Genomic DNA, 13,099 nt, shown 5'->3' with positions numbered 1-13,099 from the left:
CAACTTTCAAAAAGTCTCCACTTCTGCTCCCTTCCCCCACATCAGAGGTCGTTTGACAAAGCAAATGGCTCTGGGGCACTTCCAGAGAGATAAATTAAAAAAAAAAAAAGGTTCTACTCGCCCCCACCTGTCCCCAGGAGGATCAGAAGAGCATCAAAACTGGTACAAGGTAAGTGTTTAGGGAATAATCGCCATCAGAATTTGAATTCAGGACTGGATTTCATATCCATACCTACTGTACACCCTGATCGAGAGTCCACATCTATAAACCCAGCGAATTGGATAGGATCTCACCAGAGAAAATGGGAATGATCCAGAGGACAATCCCACAGCTTCAGATTCCTGTACAACTGAGTCTGACCTCGAGGCCAAGGCATATTGTTAGAACTACAGGACGCAAGCCAAAGAGTCCCAGAACTAGTTCAGGGACAAAGGGAGGGCCTAGAATATTCTCGGCATTGCTTTTCCCATTCCTATCTGAGATAGGGCAGACCCAGGAGCTAAAGGGGATGGTAAGGGAGGGATGGAGGAAGAGGAATGGAGGGGAAGGGCGAGACAGAGACCCAAGTACTTTTTGGCTGATTGGTTGGTGGGGGCCATGTGACCCTGCTTAGCGCATTTCTGATTGGTTGTTTGACCTTTTCCAGGGTTAAAGACCTAGGAACAAAATTAAAAGCTTCCCGGGTTGACTGGGGCACCTTGGCACTTGATGGATCGCCCACCTCCCGCACTAGGAGGACCCCAAAATCGAGTACGGGGTGGGGGCAGGGTGGAGAAAGCAAGAATCTCAGACCCAATTTATATTTGTCTTTCTTCTATCTATATTTGTCTTTATGTATTTGTTCTACAAAATAGCAAAAAAATGGCCCAGACAGATTGAGAGGAAGGACGATCTAGTATTGCTGGGGAGGGAAGAGGGAGTGATATTTAAATGGAACTTTTGAGCCTAAGGAACAGAAAAGAAGATGAGGAAGCCATTGAACCCCCAAGAGACGCCGTGTAAATCTATTAAACAGAAACACACACCCTTCTCCACGGAGAGGAACGGAATGGGACTGTGCTTTGGCCAGGGCTACGGGAAGGCCGAGTTTGCCTGGGTGTGGAACTTTGGCCCTGGCTAAATTCTTGGATGAAGACCATTAGGTTCGCTCCCTAAAGCCCTGGGGAGCCGGCGGGAGGGGAAGAGTCCAGTTAGAGAGCAAGGAAAACTCCCATCTCCCTGAGGCTTGAATGGAAAGTTTCCAGAACCCCCCCAAATCAGACTAGTGAGGAGGGGAGAGTGGAGAGGGCTGATTATAAGAAAGGAAGAATATGAGTTAATTTTTTGAATGAGCTCCTGGGGAAATCCTCTGGGATCCTCATGCTTCCCTGGGAAATAAAGGAGTAGGGAGGACGATGATGTTGGGGGAGGCCCAATCATGGTTGGGGACGGGGTTCCCCAGAGGGATGGCTTCAGGGAGTCCCCCAGGTCCCGCCTCAGCGCTGCTTATGCAAGCGAGAGCCCGCTAGAGCTGGGCTTGGAGATCGGCTGGCTCAGGCGTGTCTTTGGGTCTCTGTTCCCCTTCACTCTCTCAGAGCGGGCCTGGGCTCTCTGTCTCTGCTTGAGTCCTGCTTCTTCCTCATTCCCCTTGGGTGGCAGGGGCACACTAACTGCGTCCTCTCCCCGTCCTCAACCGCGCTTCTCCACAAAAGCGTGTGCCCTGGATCACCACAGCAGTCCTCCCTTCTGGGAAGGCGCAGACCTGGCTCGCCCCGCCACTCTTCTTTTTCTTTGGCCTGACCAGTTGCCTTCCATGGGCCCACCTTCCGTCCTGATTCCGAATCCCTCCAGATTCAGTAGGATTCTGTGGGCCCCTTCAAGGAGACTGAGTGTCTATGTTGTTGCTGTCCTGGCTTAGCTCCGGGTGCCGGGTGCCGCATGGGGAGGGGGCTGCGCTCGCAGGTGTGGAGGACACGTGCCTCCTGTGCAGGAAGCCTCCTTCCTAGACACCTTTAGGGAGCCTGAGCCTGAGACTGGCCGAAGAACTCCATGCCCATATCGGGCCCTGATGGCTCCTCCACCACCCGGAGGCCACTCTCTCCCCAGAGCTGGGGGGCTTTCCTGGTCAGCCTAGTAAAGACATTGCCTCCACTCTCCAACCCATTTATACTCCTAAAAGTAGTCCCTCCTGGGCCTACTTTTGCCTCAGTCAAGGGCTTGGGAATGCCAAGGAAAGATCCCAGCAGCTAGAGGGAGGCATGAAACTACCCTGGCTCCAGGCAGACCAAGACCCCAGACTACAGATGCTGGGACAGCTGTCCACCAGGCCTGGTGGTGAGGAAAGAGAAAATGCTTTGGGACTCTCTGGGCTCAGCCAGCTTCCTTTAAGATGCTTCTGCGATTTCAGGTCGCACCCTGGAGACTCAGAAGTCCCAAAGCCTGCCTTCCTGGCCTCCCTTTCCAGCTGCCTGACCTGCCTGGACTCTGAACCACTGGTCCAAGGGCTGAACTGGCCCCCTCCCTGGTCTGGGGGGGGCCCAGAGGCCCTTTGCGCTTGCACCTAGAGTTGGCACACTCCTACAATCACCAAACACCCATGTGTCTGCCGCAGTCTTTCTTCCCAACTGAGGAGGGAGAGAGGGTCAGGGAGAACTGGCAGAGCTGTAAAGAACCCAGGCCTCTCTTTACCACAGTTGACTCGCAGCTGGAGTAAATAAAGGGCAGGGAGGGGAGGACTGGTCAGAGGAGACAAGCTCCCCCATCCTCCTACCTCCCAGCGGCTTCTACTCTTCCACCCTAGCCTGGGAATGCCTGGGGAGGCCTTCGTCCCCTCCCCTTAATGAGTGGGAACAGCCTTCTATCATGGGGAGGGGGGATTAAGTAAATGGGAGAAAGAGTCAGAGAGAGAGAAAATTAACTTACAGCGTTCGCCTGGGATTCATTTGCGAAGATGTAACCTCTCACCATCATCCCCAGCGCCGTAATCCCCTCTAACTGCCAGGCCCTCTGTCCTAGCATTAAACCTCACCAGCAGCTGCGTGGCTGGACAGTTAAGATTATATATGATGTAAATATATTGTGGGTTTGTCAGCTCTCCCTACACCATAAAACTTGGTTTAATGACATCACGTGGTCCCCCAAGAGCCACTCACGGGCTTGCCTTCTGGCCATTCACATAAATAACCTCCAAAAGTTTCAAACTCCTAAATTCACATAGAAGCCTTGCGTATTTCTCTAATGCTCAGTTACACTAAAAAGCCCTTGGGCTGCTCCTTTGCCCCACCCCCACACCCCCCTTGCAGGGTGGGGAGGGGGGAGAGGGTGGATCCTTACTTATTTATTTATTTACTTACTTATTTCCATAAGGACCTGTCGCCTTCGAGGTCGTGTTGATATTTTTTTCCTCCTTTTTTTTTTCCTCCTCTCTCCTCTAATTGCTCAGAGTGGGTCATGTCCCCCTCTTCCCACTCCCCCGGGAAGGTAAGTCACGCTTCTTCCCCCCCCTTTTTTTCTGGCTGCCAGAGGGGGTGGGCTTCTGGGCAAAGTGGGGAGGCAGGCTCCATGGTCTCTGCTTGGGACTTGGAAGCCCCTCCACTAACTTTCCCAGGGCAAGGCTAAATCCTGATGCTTGCAGATTGTTCCAGGAGGCTGGCTGGTGGGAGAACCACCCCAGGCTTCAAAGCAGAAGACTCTGCTCCGGGAGAAAGCGAGGGTCTGGGCCGTACCTAGTCCCAGTGTAGGGGAGTACGTCGGAGCCCTCTGCTAAAGTTGTGGCAGCTGACGCCGCAGAAGCAGAGGCCGGGGCCTGGGGCAGGCCTGCACCCTGACAGAAGGGGCAGGGGCAGGCCGGCGTGGTTGCGTCCACCCAAGTCTGGCAAACTTGAGTCAACCAACCCTCCAGCTCCTCCAGGGAAAAAGGCCTTAACACTGCAGGAAGGAGGCATTCTGGGCCAAGAGGGGCTGGTGGGCCCTGCAGGGCGGGTCTGACAACTTGGCCCCTGGCCCTGGCCCAGCCCTTGGTTCTACCCCTGGGGCGGTGCATCCCCTGGGGAGGGAGCTCAGGGCCTCTGCAGCCGGGGATGCTGGAGGGTGTGATGGCGGGCGCCGTGGCTTCTTTCTTAGTTAACCGTTACCCATTGGAGACGTCAGTGCTTCTCCACGCTTCACCGCTCGCCCAATAGTTTTACTCAGCATGGAGAAAAAATTAAAATAACTCCCTGAAGAAAATTACACATTTTATTTGAGAGAGAGAGAGAGAGATTGAGAGCGGAGCCGAGGTGGTGCTAGGCTGGGCAGACTCTTGTGTGCTAGTCAGGGGGAGATCGAACAGGCGCCCTAACCTGGCCTGAGTGAGAACGGAAGGGCACAGCAATGGGCACAGATCAATAAACATTTGTTGAGACCTCCCACGTCCTAGGCACAGGGTGAGGAAAGACTCTTGGGTTAAAAAAAAAAAAAAAAGACAGATGGATAGCTTAGGCAGTGGGATGCAGATAAGTCAGTCCTTATAATAAATTCAAGGAGCATCAGCATTAATAATCATAAATATTCCCCTTGCCCCTCCCCAGAGTCTCTCTGCTCCCTTTCCCTCTTGGCTGTAAGAGCAGCCTTCTAGCCCAGCTCCTGAATCGTGGGGGGCCTGGGCTTGGCTCCAGGAAATCACCCCTGTTGTGGGAGGCGGGAGAGGAAATGCAGTAAAGTTTTATGGACCCTTCCCACATTTGTTTCTCCTATAAAGTACTTCCTCCCCCACCCCATTCCAGGAGCCTAGAGCAGAGCAGAGTACGGGCCTCAGCCGGCCTCAGCACCACCTGAATTATCTGCCTTTTTCCCTTCCCTTTAGTCCACCCTCCCCCTCCACACAAAATCCCAGAGACTGAGACAAATGATGGCAAACAGACAGGACTCAGGCACCAGTCTACGCAGCTTCTTTCCCAGCTAATTGTCCTGCATAGCCTTAGGCCCTAGAAGTGGGAGAAACTGGTTTGCACGTTGCCGGCCAGGCAGGTTCACTGTAGGCTGCCCTCCTCGCTCCCATCTCCCCCGGTATCTTAAAAAGCTAACACACAGTTCCTTTAACTCCCCCCAGATCCCTTCACCAAGCAGTACCAACTCTTTCTGAGAATCCTTCTTGGGACCAAATGGGCCACCTAGGCCTGGGAGAGATCTTCAGAGGCCCAAAAAGACCCGAGTCTGAGCACCATGGAGCCCCCAGGTCCTGCAGATTAGCTCTGGGAGGCAGTGGGCTGCTTGCTTGTCTTCAGGCCTCAGATCCACCCAGCCAAGGTGGGAGTGGGGTACAGAGGCCTGAAAACCTTGGACAAGCCACAACGTGGGAAACGCCAGTACACACCACCTAAGTGCCCTCCCCTTTCCCCAAAGGCCCTTCCAGGAACCAGGGATCTGGGAAGGAGCTCAGTTTCACCATCCTCTTCTCAATCCCTCTCGAAGCTCCTAAAAATTCTTTTTTCAAAAGAGGCAGAGAAGCTGTGGGCCTCCCCTGTACCCCATAGTCCATTTAGACACTTTTACCCAATACATGCCCCAAACAGAGAGGCATTGCTGCATCTTTAGTCCTGTTCTCTCTTTGTCTTTATTTGATATGACAAAATATAGTTTCAGGAAAGACCTGGAGTCAATAAATAGTTGGACAACAGCGATGGGGCAGGAGGGCACAGAGAGTTGTGGCAGGGACTAGTGGGCAACCAAGAAACCTAGGACTGCTTGCTGGGGTCCAGTGGCAAGGAACCCCCATAGTTGAGCTAGCTAGTGTTCTGAGTCAGAGGGGCCTGAGAGGGCATGCGGGGGAGGGGGGGGCGGTGCAGGCTGGAGAGGTTACCGGGCTTAGGGATGGGTGAGAAGGTTTGGAGAGCCTAGGGCCACCGAGGGGGCCCTAGGCGGACTTTCAGTCTTCTCCCCTTTTCATATGCAAATCATTTAAAAACCAAACATGGAGTTTAGTCGCTACAACGAAGCACCCCGAGTCTGGGGCCAGACTCCGCCAAGCACAACCACTCTCGCCAGCCCTCAGCCGCCTGGCCAGCCTAAGCTGGGAACAAAGGACAGGGGAGGCCGGAGGGTTGGGCCACGGGTCTTGGAGCGCTCGCTGGGCCCACCTTAAACCGGCGGGCCGCGTTGGGGCTGGAAGCCCAAGAGGAGACCCAGGCCCGGGTTCGTTCAGCACCAGCCCGGCTTCCGCAGCCCTCTGGGGAACCCCGCGGAGCTTGCCCTGTCCGCCACCCTCCCCCGGTGCTGAGCAGAACTGGAGGGAGTCCGGGCAGCGCGGATAGCCCCTCGGGAAACTGGGGTCGGTGGGGATGCGAAATGCCAAGGGAAAGCGCTTTTGTCTGTGAGGCCCCGGAGCCAGTGCTGCCGCCCCCGTCCTTGCCCCCAAAATATAGAGAGGAAAAAGGAAAAGGAAAGGCGCGGGGACCAAAGCGGGCTCGGGGTGCTATCTGCGGGCCTCCCTGCTGCCTCTAAAGAGCCTCTTTGCTTTTCATTTTGGAATCCTTCTTCCACTTCATCCTGCGGTTCTGGAACCAGATCTTGATCTGTCTCTCGTTGAGACACAAGTTGTTGGCGATCTCTATGCGCCTGCGGCGAGTGAGGTAGCGGTTAAAGTGGAATTCTTTTTCCAGTTCCAGAGTCTGGTAGCGCGTGTAACTGGTTCGGGACCGCTTGCCGTCCGTCTCTGGAATATAAGCCCCCCAAGCCAGGAAGGGGTGAATAGCGTGCAGCGCCCCAGCGCCCCGACCCCGGCCCAGGCCCCCACCCTTCGCCGGAGGGAGAGGAGGCGAGCAGGGCAGGGCAGGCCCAGCGGGCCGCAGGCGGGCCCGGCCCAGCCCAGCCTAGCCCAGTCTAGCCCCCGGGAGAGGCGCCTCTGCCCAGGCAGGAAACTTTCCGCGGCAGCTTTCACTCAGCAGCCAGAGGGACTGAGGGGGCTGGGGGAAGAGGGAGACCCAGGCTCGGACCGAACAATAAGCACCCTCGAGATCCGAGCACCGGGGACCCCCCTCCCGCCCCTCCCGAGTCGCTGGAATCCTCCGGAGCGGCCAGCGCCGGCTGAGCCGGCTCCACAGGGGAGGGAGGGAGGGAGCCGCGGGGGGATCCCCGCTCTGGAGCCCCGCGCTCCTCACCCTTCAGATCCCTCTATTTTTTTAACTCCCTCCCTCTCCCCCAAAAATTGAATATTGCCTTTTATACACGTTTTGTTCCTATGATCCAATTATGTCGTCGTAAATTTGGGCGCACACAGCCTCTAAGCCTTTTAGTGGACAGTTTTACGAGCCATTGATGCCTGGATCGTAAAATTTATGGCCGCAGGTTTTTTTTCTTTATTTGCCCCGCATGGCCTATAAAACCCAGGCGGACCCGAGCGCGCAAAATGAAGTCCTAAAGTTTACCGTGGCTCATGTGCAGTTTGGTCATCCACGGGTAAATCTGTGGCGGGGCCGGTGGCTGGCTCAGTCCGGCGGGCTGCCCTGTCTGCGCCTGCTCCTCTTTGATCTCCCCACTGCTCTTAGCTCGCTCCTCCAGCGCTGGGCGAGCCGCCTTCTGACTGTACATCCCGGGGTTCAGAGGAGCCGCTTCATCTCTGCCCAGAGCGTGTCCCGGAGCGGCCGCGGCGCTGCAGGCGGGGCGGTCGGGGTGAGCCCGGGGGTTGGCAGCCATGTCTACCCCGTGGAGAGAGTTGGAAGGCGCAGGCGGTGGGAAAGTGATGCTTAAGTCCAATCCACCGTAGCAGTACCTGGATGCCTGCACCTCTGAGGCCGATCCATAGTTCCCACAAGTTTGCATGTTATAGGCAGGGATATTGGGGCTCTGCTTATAGAATGAATTGGCTACGTAGGAGCTCATGGCGGGGAGGGCCCAAAAAAAATTTCTGCACCCTTTTTGATTAAGGGTGATTTGTGACTCTTTGAAGTTGAGGGGTTTTTTGTTCTCCAAAGTGCACAATTTATAGGTGGAGATATCTCTTTCTTTATCCTATGCGCTCTTCCCAAATAAGGGAGCCTTAAATAGAGTCACGTGACTGGAGCGGCCACTCATAAATTTGGCTTGATGACCTCCGGGAGGTTAGTGATGGAAGCCGACGAAACGCATCTTGATATGTTGGCAAAGCCCAACCAAGGGGGAGAGGGAGTGAGAGAGAAAGAGAGAGAGAGGGGGAGAAAAAAAAAATGGTTCTTGGAATTGGGGGGTAGCCGGGACAACGAGCCCACAGCGACACCTGGTGCCTACTTTTAGGAATTGCAGCCTGGCTTGTCGGCTCGCCCTCAGACCGCTGGATTTTCTGCCCTGTAGAGACGCTGGTTGCGGCTGCAACAAACCCTTGAAATGGCCTTTCAAACTGTATTTAATTTTAAGGAAAGATGAGGTCTTGCTTAGGATACAAAAACTAACGGATAGCCCTGTCTCCCCACCCCCAGAGCCTTTCAATCTTCAAAAATGGCTGAGGAAAGGAGATTTGGGTAGGGGGGCCCCCTGACCAAGTTGGAGATCCCAAGGGATTTTACCTCAGGTTCTCTACACCAAGCATCGAGGTCGCTCTCCTTGGAGGGTCCAAGGCCCTGCTACTGCTGAGGAGGTGACTATTAGCATGGGGAAGTGAACCCAGCCCCTGGAGAGGTGGACAGGATGCTACAAGGAGGAGGAGTCCTGGGTGGACAGAACTAGATAGGGGGGAGGGTCAGGAAGCTGAAAGTACTGGGAACTCTGGGATGAGCCTGGAGGTGAGGATCCAGGGGGAGTTGAGTAAACCTCACCATGCTGGGACCCCAGAGTGGCAACTAGGCAATTTTCTGTGTATGTGTGTGTGTGTGTGTGTGTGTAGTACCAGACACAATGGGCTTGGAGGACTGCTCTGCATCCCTGTGTATGACCCTGATGGGGTATTCTATGCCAGATATTTGGGATAGAAAATAGATGTTAATTGAGGGCATGGAGAAGCAAGATTGAAGTCTCCACAAATATTACATGAGCAAGGCAGAGGAAAAGGCCTAATTTGTGCCCTTTTTGGAAAAGGCCTCTGGAACAGGTTTTCAGGGATCTAGATACGGAAGGTCCATAGGAGAGCAATTCCTGAGCTATCTGGAGGCGTGGAAAAGACCTGGCTGGGGGTGGGGGATGGAGGAGGTGGGCAGGGCAGATGCCTGGGCAACCTCCACAGCCTGTGGCCAGGGGCTCCGCAGCCATTCGGCCCCTTTCCGACCCCCCTCCCCTAGCCCCAGGTCTTATTCTTCCCTGCCTGCCTCTCCCCAGGAAATCCCCGCCCCTGCCAGGAGAAGCCCCCCTCCTACCCCCCCCCCCCCGCCGGCGGAGGCGCTGGAGGGGGCGCTGGCGGGGATCTGGAAGGCCTGGAAAACTCTGGCGGATTTTTTTCCCTCCGGGAGACCCCCTCACTACCTCACTCCCTAGGTCCACTCAGGTTTCTCTGGCTGGGCTTCAGGAGAGAAGGCCTGAGCTGGGGCAGGGTTAGGGTCTGGCTGCGCTCCTCACCCGCCGAGTTTTAGGGGCCAAGGAGTAAGGAACCAGACTGCGACTGGGGCTGTGAGGAAGAAGGAATTTTGTCCCAGCCCCGTCAGGAGTCCCAGAGCAGGCTCAGTTTCCAGGCTTTCTTTTTCGAGATGTCCTTGAATCGCTCAGTCCCTGCGGAAAGGCTCAAATCCCGCGCGGTCTTCTCTTTCCCTTCGGCTCTCCGCCTCCGCCACGTTTCGCAACAGTCGGCCTGGGCCTGGCGCTGGCTGGGGGCTGCTCGAGCGGCGCCCCCCTCCTCACTCCGGGGAGTGGACGGGGGAGACCCTGGTGCCTGGCGAAGGCTTCTTTTCTGGCCCTTGGGGGCTCGGGGTTCAGAAGCCGAGGACCCCAGGCTACCACAGGCAGGAAGAAAGGCCTCTGTGGGTTTGGAGACCAATTCGAGCGACCTCAGGCTCCCCCTCCCACATCCCCAACGAGATCCTATGCGGCCTTTTTTTGCGGGGTGAGTGTGTTGCTCCGCTGGGAAGCCCAGAGAGCCCTCCCAGGCCCCTTAGCGCGTTCACCAGGAGGACAGGGAGGCCCCGGCTCTGCGCCCGGCTCCCGGGAAAGGCGAGCGCAGGGGTCTTGCAGGCGGCGGGAAGACGCGAGAGCGCTCGGAGCCGGCTCCAACTTTCACCCCAGGCCGGCGGACGAGCGAATTAACAGAAATCCCGATATAAACTTTTAAAAATAATATCAGTTTTATTAAATATTCGAGAACGGATCCAGAGGTCGGATTTATACAGGAGGGTAACACAAGGGGGGATTTTTTAATTTATTTTTTTCTCCTACTGGCTAAACAAACGTCATTCACTTTTTTTTCTCTCTTTTTGTAATTTTCCCTCTTTTTTTTCCCCTTTTAAGATGGGAGTGGAACACGGACGGTGCTAAACATAAATATAAATACAGAGACCACAAATACAGCTAAAAATATTCACACAGAAACGGTCACAGTTTGTAATATGCCATAATGACCCCCAGGATTCTTTAAATACAATTTGCCTGGGCTGGGCATTTGCTGGGGCAGAGGGGCCGGGTGTGGGGCTGCGGGGAGGCCCTGGGGGTTGCTGTGGGGCCACGACGCGCCCTCCTTGGGCCTCCCGCCCTCCGCGGCTGCCAGGCCGGGCCCTGAGGCCCCGGAGCGGAGGCCCCGGCCCGGGAGCCGGCTCTCTGCGCAGGGGCGGGGGTGGAGGCGCCGAGGGGGTGGGAGGCCAAGTCCTCATTTGGAGGGAAATCTGTGGAGTCTGAAGCGAGGTTCAGGGACGGAGCCCCCAAGGCCTGGGCGGGGGAAAGGGCCTGCAGACGAGCCGAGAACGAGCTAGCGAGGGAGCAAGGAGGAGGAGGCGCGTGGTGAAAGAGAGTTTGTGCGGTGAGGGAGGGGGTCCAGAGTTGACTTTCAGGTCCATATTTGACTCCCTAATTTAGTTTCAGGGAGTCAAAACACATCAATTGTGCCAATGATAAATATAGAGTGTGTGATTAGGATGGAATTGGGGGGGTAGCAAGGGAGAAGGAGAGAGACGGGTGGCAGGGACAGTCCTGGTCACTCTTTCTGCTTCTCCTCTTCTGTCTCTTCCCGCTTTTCCTCTTTTCCGGCCAGGCTGTCGGCCGCGGCCCCTCCGCCGCCCCCTGAGAGCGTGGACGTGAGATTAGATTCTTTTTTCCACTTCATCCGGCGGTTCTGGAACCAGATTTTGATCTGTCGCTCGGTCAGGCAGAGCGCGTTGGCGATCTCGATGCGCCGGCGCCGCGTTAGGTAGCGGTTGAAGTGGAATTCCTTCTCCAGTTCCAGGGTCTGGTACCGCGAGTAGATCTGACGACCGCGCCTCCGGTCCGCTCCATAGCCGACCCCTAGAGATCCCGGCACAAAACACACTAAAAACAATCAGCGAGGCATCCTCCGTAGACGATTTAGCCTAGCAAAGTCCTGACCCTCCCAACTTGGCCAGCAGCTCACGGGCCCCCTCGGACTCCAGCCTTCTCCCTTTTGCCCTGCCCCACCCCCACTGGGGGTACAGCCGGGATCCCAACTTCATTCAGTCCCCCACCATGTGCTGGTAGGTGAATGTCCCAAAGAATGGTGGGGGGGGGGGGCAAGAACTAGGCAGAAAGCTGTAAGTGTAAAAACTGGTTTTTGAAAAATCCCAAACACTGGGGATGAGGGCCCTATTTCTCAACAACTGGGCTCCCCCACCTCCCCCAAGCACCCTAGCTCCTTGGAAACTTCTCCCCACTTCTCTGCCCCCTACTCTCCCCCCTCCCTTGTCCTCAGCCTGACTCGACTTTGGGGGCTCCCCCACCTCCTACCCCCTCCCCTCATACCCTGCCCTGTTCCTGCCCCCTCAGCTTGCCTTGGAGCCCTCCAACCCGTCAGGGGCCGAGGGGGCCAGGCCCCTGCGAGCAAGCGGGAGGCGAGCAGAGGGGGCAGAAGAGGGGGCCCTGTCTCGGCGTCGGCGAGGAGACGAGCGTGATTGTTTTTATGGGGCCATAAAAAACTCTCTCCGCCCGTTCTTCTAGGGAAGCCGGTCATAAAGCCAGTTCAGTTTATTTAATTTATATCTCGGAGCTGTAAAACTCACCACTGTGCGAATTCATTCGCTGCATCCAGGGGTAAATCTGGATACTGGCTTTCTGGTCCTGGGGCGCAGTCCTGCCCTGCTCAGAACTAAAATCCTGAGCGATTGAGGTCTGTGTGTTATGTCCTAAGGTGTTTTGTCTGCAGTTTGAGAGCATGTCTTTCTCCTGGTAAAAGGAATTAGATCCATAGTCATACGGCCCCCGGCTGGAACTGAACACGACATTCTCCTGTGGCGAATAAAAGGGAGTCGAGTAGATCCGGTTCTGGGCAACGGCTGCTCCATAGGTCGAGAAATGCCTCACTGGATCATAGGCGGTGGAATTGAGGGCGACGTTGGGGAGGACGTCCTGGCCCCCGGCGAGGTGGCAGGATAAGGAAGGGTTAGTGAAGTAGGAATTCATCCCTTTGCCTTTACCTGGTCGGGCTATGATTTCTTTAATATTTATTTCTGTCTCCAGTTTGTACTCGGAACTAGATGGTTATAGGGACGGCTCCAATCCAGGACAGACAAAATGACAAAGTCAGCTGACCCTCTTCCAGCCAATCGCAAGCCAGATGTCAAGAAGGGGGAAAAAAATCGCTTCTGCTTCTGTTGATTCCCTAGTTGAGACTAAGTGTGTGCTCTGAAAGTAAGACTTGGATTTCTTTTAAAAATATATATGTTAGGGAACTGATTTGGAGGTGAAGAAGGGTGAATAGGCATTAGCAGGGCCTTGAGGCCCAGGGAAGAAGAGCTGCCCTGCTAGGAAATCTCTCAGCCCCAGCTAACTTTGCTGTGCTGTGCAGAGCCAGGTCTGGAGAAATCCCTCTATTTTCAATCTGATTTCATCTTTTATATCTCCCCCCTTCTAAAATTACATCCTGATTTCTTTATGGGATGAGCACCCCCTCCCAGCTCAGGGGGGAATCCCCAGAAAGCCTACAGGAAATCCTAGTTTGACCCTCCATGGACTGAGTCCTCACCACTAAACCAATATTTTTTTTCCCCAATAATTAAAAAAATCAAAAGTAGGAAGAAACTGCAT

General features: G+C 55.2%; 2 protein-coding genes across 2 annotated transcripts; both read right to left on the bottom strand.

Moving 5' to 3' along the window:
* Window positions 1-6,456: 6,456 nt before the first annotated feature.
* Window positions 6,457-7,837, bottom strand: HOXC5 (homeobox C5; the record flags this gene model as incomplete). The annotated part of the gene is made up of 2 exons (XM_080812233.1): window positions 6,457-6,671; window positions 7,384-7,837. 2 exons carry the CDS (start codon window positions 7,835-7,837, stop codon window positions 6,457-6,459), a joined length of 669 nt encoding a protein of 222 aa, XP_080668359.1.
* A 2,337-nt stretch (window positions 7,838-10,174) lies between these two features.
* HOXC6 (homeobox C6) lies at window positions 10,175-12,523 on the bottom strand. Its single transcript, XM_080811387.1, has 2 exons — window positions 12,076-12,523; window positions 10,175-11,347 (listed from the first exon to the last, which is right to left on the bottom strand). The coding sequence occupies exons 1-2, from the start codon at window positions 12,473-12,475 to the stop codon at window positions 11,040-11,042; spliced, it is 708 nt and encodes a 235-aa protein (XP_080667513.1). The 5' UTR covers window positions 12,476-12,523; the 3' UTR covers window positions 10,175-11,039.
* Window positions 12,524-13,099: the final 576 nt, after the last annotated feature.

This window comes from Martes martes (assembly GCF_963455335.1).
Source record: "Martes martes genome assembly, chromosome: 8".
In the NCBI taxonomy this organism is placed as follows: Eukaryota; Metazoa; Chordata; class Mammalia; order Carnivora; family Mustelidae; genus Martes; species Martes martes.
The sequence above is the reverse complement of the archived record's forward strand: the minus strand, read 5'-3'. Positions and strand labels throughout refer to the sequence as shown.

Excerpts from the sequence above, each read along its gene's own strand:
- HOXC6 (XM_080811387.1), bottom strand. The coding sequence starts at position 12,475 with ATGAATTCCTACTTCACTAACCCTTCCTTATCCTGCCACCTCGCCGGG. Across the intron at positions 11,348-12,075 it reads GCGAATGAATTCGCACAGTG|GGGTCGGCTATGGAGCGGAC; the intron begins GTGAGTTTTACA and ends CGGGATCTCTAG.